The sequence below is a fragment of the Panthera pardus genome, unplaced genomic scaffold, assembly GCF_024362965.1.
Source record: "Panthera pardus isolate Hobbes unplaced genomic scaffold, ASM2436296v1 HiC_scaffold_21, whole genome shotgun sequence".
Lineage (NCBI taxonomy): Eukaryota > Metazoa > Chordata > Mammalia > Carnivora > Felidae > Panthera > Panthera pardus.
Window position 1 is genome coordinate 32924262 of NW_026526777.1, and position 20470 is coordinate 32944731.

At 37.7% G+C, this 20470-nt stretch overlaps 1 protein-coding gene across 3 annotated transcripts in view; it reads left to right on the top strand.

Annotated features, from left to right (window-relative positions):
* The first annotated feature begins 406 nt into the window (after nt 1-406).
* The window catches only part of ASPM (assembly factor for spindle microtubules), a 52145-nt gene continuing 32081 nt past the window's right edge, over nt 407-20470 (top strand). For 2 of the 3 annotated variants that reach the window (XM_019430491.2, XM_019430489.2), the window contains exons 1-10: nt 408-912; nt 2634-2777; nt 2954-4439; nt 11140-11244; nt 11649-11795; nt 13143-13388; nt 13663-13730; nt 16226-16367; nt 16947-17077; nt 18048-18223. In XM_019430491.2, coding sequence (XP_019286036.2) covers nt 619-912; nt 2634-2777; nt 2954-4439; nt 11140-11244; nt 11649-11795; nt 13143-13388; nt 13663-13730; nt 16226-16367; nt 16947-17077; nt 18048-18223 — 2939 coding nt within the window. In that variant the 5' untranslated portion in view covers nt 408-618. Of the gene's footprint in view, nt 913-2633; nt 2778-2953; nt 4440-11139; nt 11245-11648; nt 11796-13142; nt 13389-13662; nt 13731-16225; nt 16368-16946; nt 17078-18047; nt 18224-20470 lie in introns of all 3 variants that reach the window. The other variant, XM_019430486.2, reaches the window with a different exon arrangement.

The following is a 20470-nucleotide window of genomic DNA, read 5'->3' on the forward strand; positions in this document are numbered from 1 at the left end:
AAAAGAAGAGCTAATGAATATAGTGCTGGGTGGGGCATATTAGATGAATGATTTAAACTAATTTTTTGCCTACCTAACGGTTTTACAAAGGTGGACCTCTGGGCACCCGCAATGATTGCTACCTTTAATGTGGAAGTGCTGTTACTCTCTTCCCTTTAACCCAACCTGTTTTCAAATAAAAAGGCGAATTTCAATTCTAACCCGTAGTTTCAGGGTGTGCCCAAGACTCTGCCACGGTTTTCGCCCCCTCCTAGGAGACACGTTGCGGCCGAGACGATTATTTAAACAAGGCGCTGCCGTCTCATTGGCTAGGGGCTGCTGCTCATTGATTGGCCTTGTGAGGAGGTGGGCGGTGTCCGGGCGCGCCCATTGGTGGAGGCGAGAAGTTTAAACCGAGGCTAGTGCCACAGTTGTTTTGCTCCTCTTTGGAGTTTGCGAATTTGTGGCGTTTGTTTCTTATTTTTTCTGGCGTGTCGGCTACTGGAAACGAAAGCGGGGGGGCGGATTCGCTCTCACGACCTCCACAGCCGCCTCCGAGGGGACGCGGTCGGGGTCCCCGCTCCGGAGCAGCCCTGTGGACGAGGCGCCAGAATTTCCGGGCGGCGTCTCGAAGCTGCCATGGCGACCCGGCGTGCGGGGCGAAGCTGGGAGGTGAGCCCCACGGAACGGAGGCCGTCGGCCAGGCCGCGGAACTCCGCGGCCGAGGAGGCGGCAGCTTCCCCGCCCGTCCTGTCTCTCAGCCACTTCTGCAGGTCGCCTTTCCTCTGCTTCGGAGATGTGCGGCTGGGAGCCTCGCGGACGCTGCCCCTGGCCCTGGACAACCCTAACGAGGAGGTGGCTGAAGTGAAGATCGCCCACTTCCCAGCCGCCGAGCAGGGCTTCAGCATCTCGCCGCGATCGTTTGAGCTACAGGTAGGTGGTGGGCTGGGCGTGCCCCGGCCAGCGCTCCCTCGGCGGGCTCTCGCGCACCCTCCCTAGGAGGGGCGCGGCTTGGAAAAGAAACCCACAAATGAAAGACCCGTAGATCCTTTTCGCCGACTCTGGGCTGGTCCTTGTCCCACCGGCGTTCTGGAAGCCTTGGGTGGGCGGTAACTTGGGCGGTGACCGCATACCACCGCGCGTGCACGGAGCATCATTAGAAGCGTTCTAATAGACCTCTATTAAATAGCTTTTTAGTAGACCTAAGGCGTTGCCAAAGACTTGAAGTTCTAGAGTTAATACTCGTTTTTAAGATTGCCAGAAAGAGCAGCTTTTAAAAATGTTTTGCTTCCTATCAGTCATCTTCGCATGCATTTTAGTGTCCATATGTATCAGGGAAACTGACTCCAAATAGAGTCAGGGTAACTATGCAGGTGCAATAGTGGGCTTTGTTTTGGCTGAAGGTGTCTACAGCAAAAAAATGAAAACACCTGTTCAGGGTTTTTTTGTGCTTTTTTGTGCTTTTTTGTGCTTTTTTTTTTTTTTTTTTGTATGCACGCTTTAATATTTTAATCCTTTTTCCCCTTTGCTGTAGTGTACTTTTAATGGGGAATCCAATTTAATTTTATGACTTGTTTCAAGAACAACCTGGGTACCTTTAATGCATTGCGTTGACCGTGATAATGTTCCCATCCCTCTTACCAACTAGAAAATTTATGTTCTTATTTTGATTGCTGTGGCCTTTGCATTGAGTAGAACCTCTGAAAGTGTGAAAGAAAATAAGCCACACTTTCAATGCGGAGTGGCTGATGCGGAGTCTGACCAGTTGTCTAAGCAACTGCTTCATAAGGTAGTGGGAAGAGGTTCTCATCTGAGGTCCATAGACGTGTGTGTAAGCAGTGGTTCATTTACACTTAAGAACCTTTGTCTCCCCTCTTTTCTGTGGACAGATAGATTTTTTTTTTCCCGTCTATGTAATACTTTTTTATTTCTTTTTGTTTTGTGGACTAAAGTTGTTTTATGGTTTTTAATTTTGTATTGTTAGAATATGCCGTCTTACAGAGTAAAAGTTCACTTTTTTAAAGTTACATTTTTATTTCATTTTCTTAATGTTTATTGATTTATTTTTGAGAGAGGAGAGGAAGAGAGCAGAGGAGGGGCAGAGAGAGAGAATCCTAAGCAGGCTCCACACTGTCAGCTCAGAGCCTGTTGCAGGGCTTGAATTCAGGACCCATGAGATCATTACCTGAGCCCAAATGAAGAGGCCGCTGCTTAACCGACTGAAGTACCCAGGCGCCCCTCACTTTTTTAAAGTGTTATAATTTAAAACTAGCTGTTTATGATATTTTATGATTTCTACCCTAAAACAAAACTTGTCTTTTCTCCTCTGAAAAACAACGGACACAATTTGTTTTGTCATTGTCGGGGTTTTGCATTCGACAAATTCCTGCCGGGCTATGGGCTATAGATGCAATTAAGATTTTCTTATAATTTTATTTTCTTGTTGAATCTTGTTGTTATTAGTGGCTTTTTTCCTTATCATGAAGTGAGATAGGGTAGGAAGATATATTTGACCTGTTAGATGTTATTATGGTGTAGAGTATTGGTGACCAATAATTATTAATCCTCTACTATGTCTAAATTGTACATAATATGTTTTGGTTATTATACATCACTACTTCTATAGTCATTCAAAATGTGTTCTTTGATTACAGCCTAAAGAAAAAATTATTATTTCTGTTAACTGGACACCATTAAAAGAAGGCCGAGTAAGAGAGATTGTGACATTTCTTGTAAATGATGTTCTGAAACACCAAGCTATATTACTAGGAAATGCAGAAGAAAAGAAAAAGAAAAAGGTAATAAGTTTTAATCATTCTGTGATTTACTCTAAGAAAATAATAACATATAAGAATCATTTTATATTTATATTTATATTTTGATAAGTCTAAAAGTAACATGTCTGATATTGCTAATTTAAAGGTAATTTTCAGTAGCTGTCAACCTAATCTGTATGTTTTGCTTATTTTTGCAGAGGAGTCTTTGGGATACAATTAATAAGAAGAAAATGTCAACTTCTTCAAGTGATAAGAGGAATTCCTATATTCAAAATGTTAATACAACATTTTATGTTTCCCAAAAAGCTGATAGAGTTCGGAGCCCACTACAAGCCTGTGAAAATTTGGCTATGAAAGAAGGCTGTTTCCTAACAGAAAACAATTCTTTAAGCCTTGAAGAAAATAAAATACCAATATCACCTATTAGTCCCATTTTCAAAGAATGCCATGGTGAGACGTCCTTGCCTCTTTCTGTACGTCGATCTACTACATACACATCTCTTCACGCATGTGAAACCGGGGAATTGTTGAAAGTAGAAGGTGCCGATGGTTCAGAAGATTTTAATTTTAATGAGAAAGTGACAAGTGAAACTTCCTTTAGCTCCATACATAATATGAGTGGCCAAATTGAAGAGAATAGTAAGCTTATTCTTACCCCGACCTGTTGTTCAACTTTGAACATTACACAAAGCCAAGGAAATTTTCTAAGTCCAGATTCCTTTGTAAATAACAGCCATGCAGCTAATAGTGAACCAGAGGTAGCTACATGTCTTTCATCAGATACATTTAGGAAAGATAATTCAAGTCCTGTGCATTTGGAATCAAAAACTGTACATAAAACTTACCGGACAATTTTAAGTCCAGATTCTTTCATAAATGACAATTATGGACTAAACCAGGATCTAGAACCAGAGTCAATTAACCCAATTCTATCCCCAAATCAATTTGTCAAAGATAATATGGCATATATATGTATATCTCAGCAAACATGTAAATTATCATCATTATCAAATAAAAATTCTCAGGTCTCACAGTCTCCTCAAGATCAGAGAACAAACGGAGTTTTACCTTGTATTCGTGAATGTCAGGGTTCACAATCTCCTGAAGCTATTTTTGAAGAATCCAAAACTTTAGAAATGAAGTCAGATTGCTACAGTTTTACAAAAAATCAGCCTAAATTTTCTGTAATTCAGAATATTTCTAGTTACAGCCATGATAAACGTACAAGACGCCCAATACTTTCTGCCACTGTTACTAAAAGCAAATCCACTTGTAGCAGAGAAAACCAAACTGAGGCTAATAAACCAAAGGCAAAAAGATGTCTCAACAGTGTTGCAGGTGAATTTGAAAAACCAACAGATACTCAAAAAGAGAAAAGTGGTTTTCAGTCTTGTCTTCCAGTTATAGATCCAGTGTTCAGTAATTCTAAGAGTTATAAAAATGCAGTAATTCCTTCCTCAAAGACTGCTTTAGTTGCTCGCAAAAGAAAGAGTGAGGGAAACAAGGAAGATGCAAATGTGAGAGTTACAGTTACAGAACATACAGAAGTACGAGAAATCAAAAGAATCCATTTTTCTCCTGTGGAATCTAAAATGGCAACTGTTAAAAAAACAAAAAAGATGATAACACCCATCTCAAAACATATTAGCTACAGAGAGAAATCAAACCTGAGGAAGAAAACGGGTGAGTCTTGTTTGTAAAATCTTTAATGAAAGTATACGTATAAGGAGCATATTTTCTGTTTCTTTTGGTTTGGTAAATGTCCTGTTGATAAGCTTGCATTAAGTTGTACTTTTCGTTTACCAGTTTGCTTCGTACAAGATGGAAAAGGGTGGGGCTGAATTCTAAAATCCTTTTGATTTTGCTCTTACTTAAACTTTGATATTTTGTTCATTATGATGTTTTTGCCTTAATTTTAATGTAAAAAAAATACTGCATTAAAATATTTACCTTGATTACCCCAGTTACCTGGTACCCACCTCAAGTTTTACACCCAGGGGAAAGTACTTCACTTGCCTCACCTTAGTCCAGGCCCTGACTGGAAGAGCTAGTGGTGTCCCTGGATCCCATATTACCGTCTGACAAAATGCAGAAGTTGTCTTTACATACTCTGTGTACCTCATGACATTATTCTCCCTCAGCCTTTACTTAGCCATTAATCAGCAACCTAGATAGAGCCCCAGAGCTCTATATTCCTTTGGGAAAAATGTCATTGCTCCTTCCCCAGTACAACTGGACCACCAAGACTACCTCAAAAACAGGACTAATTCCATCATGCCCTTTTAACCCAAATTACCTCATGGTAGTTAAGGTCCAGGAAGGGAAACAAACCACTCTACTTATTTAACAGATAATTTAAAAGAATCCTAGAGCTCCTAGGAAGTATCACACATCTGTATTATCTCATTTCTCTTTGAACGTCCCTTCCTTAATTTGAACCATTTTCTATCTCTCCAGCTCTTTCAAGTGTCTGTGCCCTCTGGACTTACTGTCTTTCATTAGCATTATCTTTTCTAAACATTCCCTCAGTTTCTTACCTTGCTGTTTGCATTGCCACCTTCTCAAGTTATGTCTGTTTTCTTTCGTATTCCTCTGACCTTGGGCCTCTTAATGGAATAGTGGACCACCTTCCTCCTCACATCTACTGTTGTTTCTCCTTTCTTCCTTAAAAAACAAACAGCAACAAAACAGCTTGAAGCTCATTTTTCATTCTCTTCCACCCATGTTCTTCCTTGTTACAGTAAAAGATTACTCCCAAGATTTTTACATTTGGCTTCTCCACAACTACCGTCATTATCCTTGATGATTTCAAAATCTTTGTAGTGTATCCTTTCAATATTCTGGCCTTTTGATTCCAACGTACCTAGGCCACACTCTCCTAAAAGTCTCCAAACTCCAATCTCCAATCACCATCTCTGTGATTTTAGCATTTTCTCTTGAAACCCAGCTCCAACATTTTTTCTCCTCTTCATACACACACAATCCTTTAATCTATCATGGTTTCCACAGTCCTCACTCTGACATGTCCTTACTTTCCTACTTATACAGCTTGGATTCCATAACGCGTCATTATCATTTAATTCATCTCTCTTCTCCCTCGTTGTATTTGCCTAGGAAATTCCATCCCAATCCAACCCTCTCTGCTCTGTGCTTGAACCTTGCTGGTTGGTCTTTAATGACCACTAATTTCAAGCAAGCCCTTAACTCTTTTTGGCTACATCTTTTTGGATTTATTGGCTTTTATCGATTTACTGTAGACTATCTTCTCCCTCCATTCTTTTCTCCCGAAACTTCTAACACCTCTCATTCCTCCTCTCTCATCCTTGATAATAGGAGGTAATATTTACTGAGCATGTGTTCTGTCAGACCCAGTTGTAAGTGCTGTACTATTACCTCATTTAATACTCATAACAATTACACAAAATAATTATAATCAATACAGTATTTTTTAATGTTTATTTTTGAGAGAGTGGAGGGAAGGGGCAGAGAAAGAGAGGGACAGAATCCCAAGCAGGCCCTGTGCTGACACAGATCTGTGCACACAGCAGATTCTGTGCCCTTCTACCCAAGGACGTTGCTTTAGCAATTGTCTTCTCTGTCTCATATCTTCATTTTTTACTCTCTAATGGGTCATTTCTGATACAAATATGCTGTTATTACTTCCATCTCTTAAAACAAAAACAAAAACACCTCTTATTGATACCACTTATCCCTCCTGCAGCCCCTGCTCCATTCTTCTGCTTTCCTTTGAGCAAAACTCCTTGCAAGTACCTAAGTATTCACTTTGTGATAGTTTGCTGAGATATGGGCACTTTTTTGTGTAAACATGAATTAAAAGGTGCTTTTTAATGCAAAAAAGTCACTTAGAAAGTTGCTTGTATTAGCTGTTTCCAATTCCTCTCCTATTTTTTGAACCCACTTCAATGGGCTTTTGACGACTTCACTGAAACCTTTCTTATCAAGGTCCTCGATACCTCCCTACTGTTAAATCCAGTAGATATTTCTCAATCTTCATCTTGAACTCTTAGCAAACTCTTGGCTGCTTTGAGCCTCTGCCTTCTTGGAACGCTTTATTCTGCCATCCCCTCTCTCTCCTGGTTCTCTTCCTATTTCGCTGGCTGCTTCTTGGTTCCTTGTTCAGTGCTCTTTATCATCCCGGCCTCTAAATCCTGGAGTAAGTGAAGGCTTAGTCATTGAACCTTTTTCATACTTTTACTCATTCTGTTAATGATCTCCTTCCATCTCCTAGCTTTCAGTGCTGTCCATACATGGCAGCCTCCCAATTTTGTATCGTTAGGATGGACTTCGAATCTGTAGACTCATTTATCCAACATGTAATGTTTTTGCTTCACTGTCTAGTGAGCATCTTTAATTTGTCCAAAGCCAAACCTTTACTGTCCCCTCTTCCATGATACCTGGCACATACCTGGCATGTTGCTTCCATCACAACACTTGCTACTGTGACCTCTCATCTCAGGCCCAAGCCTTGTAAATGTCCTTTAAGTGTCTTTCTCTCCAAACTTTTCTTTATAAATTCAGACAGTCTGTCTGATTCCAAATTCAGTCCATCAACAAATTCTTTTCTTTCTTTTAAGTTTATTTATCGGGGCTCCTGCATGGCTCATTCGGTTAAGCAGCCTACTTTGGTTCAAGTCATGATCTCATGGTTCATGAGTTCGAGCCTGTCATCGGGTCCTGTGCTGACAGCTCAGAGCCTGGAGCTGCTTCAGATTCTGTGTGTCTCTTTCTCTGCCCCTCCCCTGCTCACTCGCTCTCTCTATCTCTCAAAAATATGAATAAATGTTAAAAAAAAATTTAAGTTTATTTATTTTGAGAGAGAGACAGCCAGAGGGGTAGAGAGAGAGAGAATCCCAGGTAGCGCAGAGCCCGATGTGGAGCTAGAACTCCGGAACTGTGAGATCATGACCTGAGCCGAAACCAAGAGGCGGATGCTTAACCAACTGAGCCACCCAGGTACTCCGAACAACAAATTGTATCTTCTCTTTCTTCCAAATACGGACTCTGATCACTTCTCACCATTTCCAGTGGCACCTGATTTAGTCTGTGTCATTGCAGAGCCTACTAACAGACGTTGTTTTCAACCTTTGGCTTCTCTATAGTCTATTTCCCAGTAGCAACTAGGGCAGTACTTTGAAATCTTGGAGTGTTGTGCCTTCAGCTTTGTTCTTCTTTCTCAAGCTTGCTTTAGCTATTTCGGGGCTTTTGTGATTCCATGGAAATTTTAAGATTGTTCTATTCCAGTGAAAAATGCCTTTGGAATTTTGATAGGAATTTCACTGAGTCTGTAGATCACTTTCGATAATATGAACATTCTAACAATGTTGATTCTTTAAATCCATGAGCCTGGAATGTCTTTCTGTTTAGTTTTGTCTTCAGTTTCTTTCATCAGTGTCTTACAGTTTTCAGTGTACAGGATTTCACCTCCTTGGTTAAATTTATTCTTAGACATTTTATTCTTTTGATGCAATAGTAAATGGAATTGTTTCTTAACTTCTCTTTCTGATTGTTAGTGTATAGAAATGCAACAGATTTTCATATATCGATTTTGTATCCTGCATCTTTCCTGCGTTCGTTTATTCCAACAGTTTTATGTTGGAGTCTTTAGGGTTTTCTGTATTTAATATTTCATCTGCAAATAGTGACAGTTTTACCTCTCTCTTTCTAAATTGAATAACTGTTATTTCTTTTTCTTGCCCAATTATACTATGTTGAATAAAAGTGGCAAGAGTGGGCATCCTTGTCTTGTTTCTGACAATGTGTCTTCTTCCATTCTTACCTGGTTTTTTCCTCAGTAATTCAAACCTTTCATTTATTTCAAGTACTGTAATCAACTTTTATTAACTCTACTCCCTGATGAATTTGCCGCTAGGTACCTTCCCTAAGCAAATTTGAATTCAGCGTATACGACATCTTGTATGTACCTGTAAACTCTGTTTCTTTGCCTGTATTGTTTCCTTGTTTCCTATAGATATTATCTGACTAGGTAACAAATTCCTTGAGAATAAGGAACGTACATATATACCTTTTTTATTTTCTACAAGGTGTACGATAAGTGATGAATGAATGACTTACTAAATAAGCCACTGAAGTGTTGACATTTGAACCTATAGTTTCTTTAAGGTGGCCACCTAGTTGAGCCTCTTTGCAGGGTTTAGAAAGAATTAGACACGCTGAGTATCTGATTTATGAGCCTATATGAGAGCATGGTAAGTCACTAAGAATGATTGACTCTTCTTTCTATTCTGATGAACCTAGGAGAGCAGAGAAAGAAGACAGTTTTCCTAGATGCATTTATTCAGTATTTATAAGGTGCCTGCTGTGTGCTATGCATTGTTCTAGGCTTTATGGATATGAGGGAGAAAAGGTAGAATTTCTGTGTTCAAGTTGTCTCAGTCCTCTGACTGAGCTATGCACAGGGAATCATGAAAGCACAGAAATGGAGGCACTTTACTTGGCTTTTGTGAATGGCGAGGAGCTGTGAGATGGTTCCAGGAAAGGTTTCTCACAGGATAAAATGACTCCAGGCAGAGGGACTAGCTTCTGCAATGTTTCAGAATGAGGATTTTTTCCTCTTAATGTTTAAAAGGTTCAAACACAAAGAAACTCAGAACCTAATAACTATCATGTCACAATTGACTGTGTTCCTTATTTTCACAATTGGCGAAGATTTGCAATCCTTCTAAATCAAAACTAAACAAACTTTTCCTCTAAAGATCCAGATAATAAAAATTTAGGTTTTGCAGGCCAAATGATCTCTATTGCAACTACCAGACCTCCACTATTGTAGAAGGAGAAAGAGTCATAGACAATGTGTAAGTGAATAAGTGCAGCTGTGTTCCAATAAAATTTTATTTATGTACACTGAAACTTGCATTTCATGTAATTTTCAAGTGTCGTGAAATACAGTCATTTTGATTTTTTTCTTAACTTTTTACAAATGTAAAAACTATTCTTGGATTGTCGACTGTACAAAGGTGGCTGGATTTTGCCTGTGGGGCATAGTTTGCCCTCTGCTGCCTTTTATTAGCTCTTCATATTTAGCAGGTGTATAATCTGGTGAAACTTGCTTTTGAGGAAGTGAACTGCTATCCTGATATAACCTGTATCAACCTAGAAACGATATCACTTTGCCACTGTGACTCTTATTATACTTTTCTTTGTAGGTACCACCTACTGTCTCCCTCAGTCCCCTGGGTTAGATAACCTGGACATCATCTGCAGTTCTCATTCTTCTATCACCTGCCTAGCCAGTGGTTGTTAAGGCTTGTAGGTTCTATTAGAATAACTCTTTCTAATTTGTCTCTACTGCTTCTGTTTTAATTTAAATTCTCATAGTAGCTAACTTGCGCTACTGTAATAGCTTCCTCTTAGCTTTCTATCTCTAGTCTTGATCCCTTTTATTCCATTGGCCACTGTTTTCTAAAATGTAAATGGTGGCGTCACCTCCTAGATTTGAGTCTTTCATTGGCAAACCAGGTACTTCCAACTGACTAATAGTGCAGGCTCTGGGACTATAGTGCCCAGCTCCGCCACTTACTAGCTTGTGTGACTTTGACCAACTTGCTTAATTGTTCTAAGCTCCAGTATCCTAATTATATAAAACGAAAACGTATTTTTATAGAAAACCTATAATAATAATAATACACTTCTTATAGGTTTTCTGGGATAATTGCGTGAGGTATTCTATATTAAAAGACTATGCTAGTGCCTGCAGCAAAGCGTTCAAACATTAGCTGCCACTATTATTTTTACTATGATTGAAGTCTTTTCTACTTCTTTCAACCTCTTCTTGTATTGCTTTTCCGATATGTATTTTTTATTCAGGCACATTGCAGTTCTGTCAACAGGCCACATGCCTCATGCCTAACTTCCACTTTAAGAGTCCGCTCAAGAGTATTCCCATTTAGGAAGGCTGTCCTGCCCTTTTAAGTGAAGTTAGCTGTCCCTTCTCCTTGTTCTCATTGCTGCTTAAATGTTGTATTTTTCCTCTATGTATTGTATTGTAATTCCTTTTAAGCTTCTGTACTAGACTGAGAACTTCCTAAGGGGTGGGGCCGTATCTCAATTCTGCATTCTCAGTACCTAGCATAGAATCTGCAATACATACATAAAATAAATTGTGATTGAATGTGACTCCTAGCTTCTATAGGCACACAAGATAAAGTGTAACTTCTGGTGTAGAACTTCCAGATGTAGGTTTTATTGACCACCAAGTTCATAGCGTAGTACAGGGTACATAGTAGTTATTCAGTATTTGCTAAATGGATGTGATACTGAAGAACCAAATTTAACTTTAAGACAGTTCATTCATGGAACTTATTTCATTTTTAATGCTATTATTCTACTTTCTAACTTATTTTAGATTCATTAGTATATAGAACTCCTCATTCTAAAACAAGCAAAAGGACAAAACCCATTGTTGCTGTGGCACAGTCTACTCTGACTTTCATAAAACCATTAAAAACAGGTAAGTGTTTACTATCTTTAAATTCACTGAAAAACTGCCATGGAATGAAGCATGAATGGCATTTGAAATGGAAATGAATTGATACTTTTTTGTTGCATTAAAGCCTCGAGGCATTTTAAAATGTGTATTCAGATAACAATTAGGATATTTTCTCAGACTTTGGTGAAATTGACTCAGGTAGCAGGATTTTTAAATAACCAGGAAGTACAGCTCTACTTTTTCCCTTTAAACTTTGATTATATTTTGTACCTAAAACGCTTTCAACTGTTTGCACTAAATAGTGGAAAAGCGAATATTGTTCAGTGTTTTAAAGGTGGTTTTGCTAGGAAAAATGGTCTTTTGCTATATATTGCATAATAATGTAAAAGAGAACTTCTCATGCAATAAACCAATTGTATTCGTAGATATTCCTAGACACCCAATGCCGTTTGCTGCAAAGAACATGTTTTATGATGAACGCTGGAAGGAAAAGCAGGAGCAGGGCTTCACTTGGTGGCTAAATTTTATATTAACTCCTGATGACTTCACTGTAAAAACAAATATTTCTGAAGGTAAACATTAAATTAATGTTTAAGTTAAATAATACTGTTTTAACAGATAGTTTTTAACATGAATTTTCATTTTTTAAATTATACATATATATTATAGTTAATGGCATAGCTCAGTAATTCATTGACATGAATGCTAAAGATTCATATAAGTGAGAATTTTTAGGGAATTCTGTACTGAAAGTACTAAACTTTTTTTTTTTCTTTTTGCTTACCATTCTTGTTCATCAGCCAATTCAATTCCAGCCTTTCAGGGGAATGAGTTTTATTTTAATGCAAGTTCAGTCTGAATTAACAGTGAAACATGACTACTAAGAAATCCAATTCAATCTTAACCACATTAATAAAGTGTAATGTCCTGGTGAATAAGTCTAATAGCCTTACATGACCTGATCCTTTCAGGCATATTGTCTTCCCTTTTTTTTTTCTTTTTTTGTCTCCACTTTCACATACCTTAGTTTGAGATGTGTGTAGGAAGACTACAGAATTTTGAGGAATCTTAAAACCAGTTGATATGGAGAAACATCTCAGTGTTTGTTCTGGAAAAGGGAAAACTCAGATGTAGAGCAAGATGGAAACATGCTGTCCTTCAAACATTTGAAGGCTTTTTTCCTGAGAGGAAGGGAAACTTGTGCTACTCTTGCATAGAAATGATAGGGATCAATCAGTTCAACTCAAGATAAGGAAGAATCTTTGTAAACATTTAAATTGCCAAGCCATCGCGTAGGCTGTCTTTAAGATGATAGTTTCTCCACTGTTACAGTGTTCAGGGAGAGGCCAGTCTATATTTGTTAAAGAACAATATATAGGATTTTCACAGTAAAAGCCCTTTGACTAGATGATCTCTAAGGCTGCTTTTCTTTTTCTCCAGAAGTAAACACAGCCTGATACTTAGTTCTCTTGGGAGAAAATGTGTTTTATAAAATTTCAAATTGCATTTCAAAATTTAATTGAATTTTTTAAAGTCACATTCTTTAAGAGACTTTTTTTTGCTTTTAATTTATGCAGAAGATGGAAACAGAGAAACCAGTTAGGAGACTATTTTAGTCTAGGTTAGAGTTGATTGATAGTGTTTGAACTTGGATAATAGTGGTGGGTAGCGCTAGAAGTAACTCTCACGTTAGACTTGGGATCCATTTTGCAGGTAGAGCTCCAGGTTGCAATGATAGAATGGCCCACGTATTGAGTGAAGAGTGACACTCATGTTTTGAGACAGGAAAGAGAAGAGCAAGCTTGTAAGGAGCAGAGAAGAAATCCTATTTTGGCCATCTTAAATTGCATGTATTGCTGGATTTAAGGATATGGATCTATAATTTCACCGGAAACATTCTTCCTTTTGTTTTTACCCAGTAAATGCTGCTACTCTTCTTTTGGGAGTGGAGAGTCAACATAAAATCAGTGTTGCTAGAGCTCCTACAAAAGATGAAATGTCTCTCAGAGCTTACACTGCTCGGTGCCGGCTGAATCGATTACGTCGGGCAGCATGTCGTTTATTTACTTCTGAAAACATGGTCAAAGCTATTAAGAAGCTTGAAATTGAAATTGAAGCTAGGCGGTTGATTGTTCGAAAAGATAGACACCTCTGGAAAGATGTGGGTAAGAAGATATAGAAATCTTGAGATTAGTTCGTTGAAAACACTTGAGATTTTGTATTTTAGAGTCAGATTTGTGCATGATTTCACTTTGCTGCCTACCATCTTATACACTTTAATATGATCAATATACATTTAAGAATGGATATATATTTAAATTAATTGATTTCATGTATGTGATTATCTCTTTTTTCCACTGATTTCTCTCCATAAAATTTTATTTATTGTCTCTATTTGATTAGTGGTCTGAGCTTACTTGCTTTTCACATGCATTTCAGGAGAACGGCAGAAAGTCCTGAATTGGCTGTTATCATATAATCCTTTGTGGCTACGTATCGGCCTAGAGGTAAGTATATACACTTCAGTTTTTGAAATGATATACTTTAAAAAAAGTATACTGTAAATTTTTTTTATTGTTTTTAATACTTTTTATTATATACTTTTATTGTGTACTTTTTTATTATATATTCCTTTAGTAGACTTTTTATTGTATATTTTTAATAGATTCTTTAATAAAATATAGTTTCACTTATAAAGTCATTTGGTTAGTTTAATTGATCTTTGAGTATAAAATTTAAGGTCCTTTAATAAATACTCATTAGGTAATTAGATCATGCCATTATGTATTATTGCCATGTCATCACAAAAGAACTTTCCTGGTAGTTTTCTTAAATATCAATAGTTTGGTACTTGATATAATAACAGGTATAGTAAACTCTTTTTTGAGCTTTTACAAATGATCATACTGGGCCATTTTAAATATATTTCAAATAATTGAAGCCTCTTTAAAACCCAGTGAGGTGTGTATTATTATTTCCATTTCACTGACAAAACTGAACCTTAGATTTTAAGTAACATGCCAGATGCCAACTAATAGTCAGGATTTGAGACTATGCCAGTCTGATGCCAGAGTCCAAACTTGTAGCCATGTTGATATAACTCTTCCCATAAAAACGTTGAATCTGAGTTTTTCACTTGGTGCATAGCTCAATAATACTTAGGATTTTAAAACTGAATGGAAAGGACCTTAGTGGTTGTAAACTAAAATTATGATTTTATTTAAAACATCCTCTCTGTGTTTATAGATTTCTTTCGTCTTTTACTGGTACACTTCTACATTTTCTTTAGGCTTTTTGCCATTGTCATGTGAGATATTCTGTTCTTCAGCTTATTCCAGGTGTTGGAATAGAATGATCTTTGGGACTGAAAGGAATTGTTAGCAATAATTTGGCTCTTATTTATCAAGAAGCTGTGGCACAAAGAGAACAAATGATAAGCTTACTGTGGTCATACAGCTGGATAGTGTCATTGCTAAGATTTCTTATTTCAGTTTAGTATACTTCGCTAATCAGAAAATTACGTATCAACCAGCTCTGCTTCACAAGTCAAATAATTCTAGAACCTTAACTGGAGTATAATCCCTCTATTTGGGACACAGCATTTTGTGCCAAAGGTAAAAAGCAAGAGGTTTAGGTGGAAACTTAATGCCTTTTAAAACTTCTGCTTGGATATAATGCGCATATTCCACTGGCCGGAGCACATTATTTGGCCAAACACAAATGAACTAGGACAGCAAGTCCGTGGCAGTTGGTGGGGATGTACAATCCTTTTAGAGGGAAGGGAGGGTTGAGTCCTTGTGAACAAAATATTTTACCTCACCGCCACACCTTCAGGTTCTGGTAGTGGGCATAACCTTTGAGGATTTTAAGAAAACATCAAAGGCAAAAAACATAAGTAAATAAAAATGCAGTTTTTCTATTTTGGCATATACTTCCTATGCTTTTATCTCTGTATTTTGTTAACGTAAGGTTATAGGGTATAATTTGATATGTTTTTAGTTTTTTCTAATCACTTTAAAAATCATTAAACTAGGCATGTTGATGTTAAACTAATTTCATATTTAAATCATTAATTATAAATGGATCTGAACTTCCCAAATTGTTATCTTAGATTATTTGCAGATGGGTTTCCACGTGCTGACTATTAGAAAATTTTGAATATTTTCGTTTCTGTTGTACCTTCATGATATACTTAGTGCGACAATTCTAATTGAATTTGAACAATATGCCTACGTTTGGTAGTTTTTGGAGTTTTTTTTAATGTTTGTTTCTTTTTGAGAGAGAGAGCGTGAACAGGGGAGGGGCAGAGAGAGACAGGGAGACACAATACGAAGCAGGCTCCAGGGTCTGAGCTGTCAGCCCAGAGCCCAATGCAGGGCTTGAACTCATAAACTATGAGATCATGACCTGAGCTGAAATCAGTCACTTAATCAACTGAGCCACCCAGGCACCCCATACATTTGATAGTTCTTTAAAGGAAAACATTAAAATGTAAATATCACTTGTCAGATACTTAAAAATTTATCTTAGCCTTGAGCTTTTGCCTTTTTTCATCATACACCATATGCACTAAAAACTGCACAAAACATACACACAGTTTAAAGAAGTTATTTGGCACATATCATGTTATTTACATACTATTTAGAAAATAGAACATTAGAAGATCCTTAGAAGATCATAGTCTGCTCTCCCCCTCTTGTATCCCTTTGCTTCTTAAAGGTAACATAGTCTTGGGGCGCCTGGGTGGCGCAGTCGGTTAAGCGTCCGACTTCAGCCAGGTCACGATCTCGCGGTCTGTGAGTTCGAGCCCCGCGTCAGGCTCTGGGCTGATGGCTCGGAGCCTGGAGCCTGTTTCCGATTCTGTGTCTCCCTCTCTCTCTGCCCCTCCCCCGTTCATGCTCTGTCTCTCTCTGTCCCAAAAATAAATAAAAAACGTTGAAAAAAAATTAAAAAAAAAAAAAAGGTAACATAGTCTTGACTTTAGCTTTTAATTTCTTTTCAGACAATTTATGGAGAACTCATATCTTTGGAAGATAACAGTGATGTCACAGGGTTGGCTGTGTTTATTCTGAATCGCTTACTTTGGAATCCTGATATAGCCGCTGAGTATAGACACCCCAGTGTTCCTCATCTCTATAGAGATGGTAAGTAGTTCTGCCACCACCGCGTCCTTTCCACACTCTGCATAAATGCTGTCTTCTTATTCTTCCTGTCTCTGTTTAAATTTTACCTTCTTAGAGCTGCCAATATGAATAGTCAGTCCCTCTCTCTACTCTCCTCCCTTTCTTTACCCTCATCATTCCCCATCATTTCCTCCATCACTATAATTATTTTTACCTTTTTATTGTCTCTACTCACCCTGTCCCCAGAAGTAGGCAGTAAGGCCTGCAGAGATCATAGTAGTTTCAGTTTGCTACCACATATGGCACCTAAGATGCTACCTGCATAGTAGGTGCTCATTAAATATTTGTTGCATGAGATAGACTAAATCACTTGATGCCTCTGTTTCCTCCTCTATGAACTGGAAATATTAAATGATACCTGCCTCATAGAGTTACTATGAGTAGTACATGAATTCATATATATAAAACACTGAGAAAGGCACATAGGGTTCTATTTATGCTTACTATTACTTTTCTTTATTAGCACATTGTTATCGTATTTTCAGGTGAAACTTGTCTTTCACAGATTAACTTGCTGTGCTTTTTTGTACTTCATTGAAGGTCATGAAGAAGCTTTGTCTAAGTTTACATTGAAAAAGTTGTTGTTGTTGGTTTGTTTCCTTGATTATGCCAAAATCTCCAGACTTATTGATCATGATCCTTGTCTCTTCTGTAAAGATGCTGAATTCAAGGTATAGCTTTCATTTCTTTTATATTTCACATTTAAGACTTTTGCTTGTTTCTATTGTGTATTTTCTCCTTAAAAACTTTGAAGTTTCCCAAAGAACAGTAGTCTGGAGTGGAATAGTGTGTAGTCCGTCTTACTAGTAGTTCTAACCCCACCTAACCTAATGATTGACCTTTCACCGGCACACCCTATTAACTTTGATTTGAGAATCAATGAAACTATACTTCTGAGGAATTAACTTCGGGTTGGGGAGAGATTTCACTCCTAATTTAGCATATTATCAAATTAATACAGGGGCGCCTGGGTGGCTCAGTCAGTTGAGTGTCTGACTTCGGCTCAGGTCATGATCTCACGGTCCGTGAGTTCGAGGCCCGCATCAGGCTCTGTGCTGACAGCTCCGAGCCTGGAGCCTGCTTTGGATTCTGTGTCTCCCTCTCTCTCTGACCCTCCCCCATTCATGCTCTGTCTGTCTCTGTCTCAAAAATAAATAAACATTAAAAAAAAATTAATACTAATTTTTGGAGTCTATTATTATGAGTAATTTTTTCCAAGGCCTTAAATTGGAAATAGATGTTCATTATTACTGTATGGTATAAAACCGACATTTTTTTTCTTTAAATGTTTATTTGTTTATTTTGGGAGAGAGAGAGAGAGAACACATGCAGGAATAGTGGAAGAGCAGAGAGAGAGAGAGAGAGAGAGAGAGAGGGAGAGAGAGAATCGCAAGCAGGCCCCGCACTGTCATCACAGAGCCTGATGTGGGGCTCAATCTCATGAACTCTGAGATCATGACCTGAACTGAAACCAAGAGTCAGACACTTAACCAACTAGGCCACCCAGGCACCCCCTGACATTTTTTTATACTACCATTAATTTTACTTTATTTCTATATGCTCAGAAATTTAAGAATTTGTTATTATTGTAAACAAAATTATAATTTTGGAATATAATACCTGCAACTTGTTTTTCCGTAGACTAGTAAAGAAATTCTTCTGGCTTTTTCACGAGACTTCCTAAGTGGTGAAGGTGACCTTTCCCGTCACCTTAGCTTTTTGGGATTACCTGTTAACCATGTGCAGACACCATTTGATGAATTTGATTTTGCTGTTACAAATCTTGCTGTAGACTTGCAATGTGGAGTGCGTCTTGTGTAAGTATAAGAAATAGAATTATTTTCCTTAATGGAATAGACTAAAATTTTCTAGAAAACACTTTTCTGTATATATACAGTCTGTCCTGCTCTTTCATGTAATGCAATAAATTTCAGGATTAAAAAACTGGGGGTAAGTATCTCCAACACTTTGGTAAAATGTGTCAATTTTAAACCATGTCTCCTGTCCACAGTTTTTTTCCATGCTGGCAGTGACTAGGGTCACTGTGAGTAGGAACTATTGATGCCCCAGAATAGGAGTTGGGACAAGCATGGAACTAATTAAAATATCAAACATTTAAGTATCACGTGCATCATCAATGATTTCATGAGTACTCCATCACTTGGGACCAATTCTAGCAGTATTAATAACCTTGTTTTACATATGAGGAAAAGTAAGATGAAGTGACAGGCCTTGCCCAAGTTTTATATCATGATATTGAGACGTAAACTCAGGATGTCTGGCTTCAAAGCACACAGCATCTGTCAGTAACAAACTAGAATCTTCAAAATTGGCTGTTACGTGAATTCAGTGTGCTGTTCCTGCTTTGGGAGGAGTGGTCGTGAGCATGGTACTATAGTTGACCGCTTTAAGATGTCCACATTGGAGACATTTGTCTTATTTCTAGGAAACTCTCCAAATTTATGTTACGTTTGACATTTGTGAGGAAGGGATCTCTGGAAAAATCCCCACTTCTTCAAAAGCAACATACATGTCACATGCTTCCTTCTAAATTAAATTTCCATGAACATTCTTTTCTGATCATATGTTCTCACAGCAAGGTGATAGCTTTTGAACTTTATTGTAGCTTTCTCTTACTTGAGCAGTTTCCATAGAGGCTAGCGCATTGGCTGAAAATGTTTCACATGTTATTTTTGTATTTAATTTGTTCATTTCATAAATCCAAGCCGCCACATCTGTTTTCTGGCCAATAAGAATTCACATTTTTAGACTTTTTCCACTTTCCAGGAGGGGCAGTGATTGGTTTCACGTTTAGTGCTATTTTCCACAATGAAAGACATTTTTTATGTTTTTACAAGAGTTACTGAGGACTTAGCAGTATTGAACATTGATGCTTTTTATTTGATCAGAACCTCTCACTAGTTAAGAGACTTGACCATGCATACCAGATTTCTACTTTCCTCAGCGTCAGCAAAATGATCATAGATCTTTGAAGTTACTTGAGAATGCTTGAGAATGGTTGATGTACTAATGCCATAGGTGATGAGGTGGTCTACTGCTGCAGAAATGCTTCATATGTTGATTGGGCAGTTGACCTGGAATGATCTTAAGTTGCTTTCTAACCTTTAGAAATTATGGTTCTATAAGCAATTCTGCCAAATTTTAGCTATATATAATAATCCATTGAAGCTTGCTTTTTCTATAGAAACACTGATTATTGTCTAGTAGATAAAATACTAGTGACCTAGATGATATTAGGGGTTTGAATTTAAATTGGAGTATATGTGTCTTTTTGAGATAGGTGTTCATATTTTTACAATAATCTGGTGTATATAACAGGATGGCTTTGGAGTTTGATAAAACTGAGTTTGAGTTCTGATCTCAGTTCTGTCATTATTAGCTATGTGACCACAAGCAATTTACTTAATTTGTCTGGGCTTTGGTTCCTTCATCTGCAAAAAAGTGGGATAATAATGCCTGATTGTGGGATTTGCTATGAGGACTAAGAAAAGACAGCACGTCCTTGATTTGAAGAACACAGTAGCCCCTCCATAAATACGCTTTCTCCTTTCCTTTCCCTGTAGAACTCTGTTATTTTGTTCATGTGTTCATTTATGTGTGTCTCATCTTTTTTTTTTTTTTTTACATTCTGTTCATAGACCTCAAACCCCAGGCTTAAAATGAGAATGACTCTTATTTGCTAACTATGAAGCAACAGTTTTCAGATAGTTTTTTGGGATCTTTCTAACCTAAAATTCTTTAAATGTTGGAAATTTATGTGGGTGATAACTGTATTTAAATAAATTTCATCTTACGTATATATTTTATTTTGTTTTGTTTTTGTTTTTATATGTGTGTGGGGGGGGGGAGTTAAGTTTATTTGTATTTATTTTGAGAGAGAGAGGGAGAGAGAGAGAGAGAGAGCACAAGCCAGGGAGGGGCAGAGAAAGAGGGAGAGAGAAAATCCCAAGCAGATCCCATGCTATTAGCATGAAGCCCGATACGGGGCTCAATCTCACAAACTGTGAGAATATGACTAGAACTTCACCAACTGAGCCACCCAA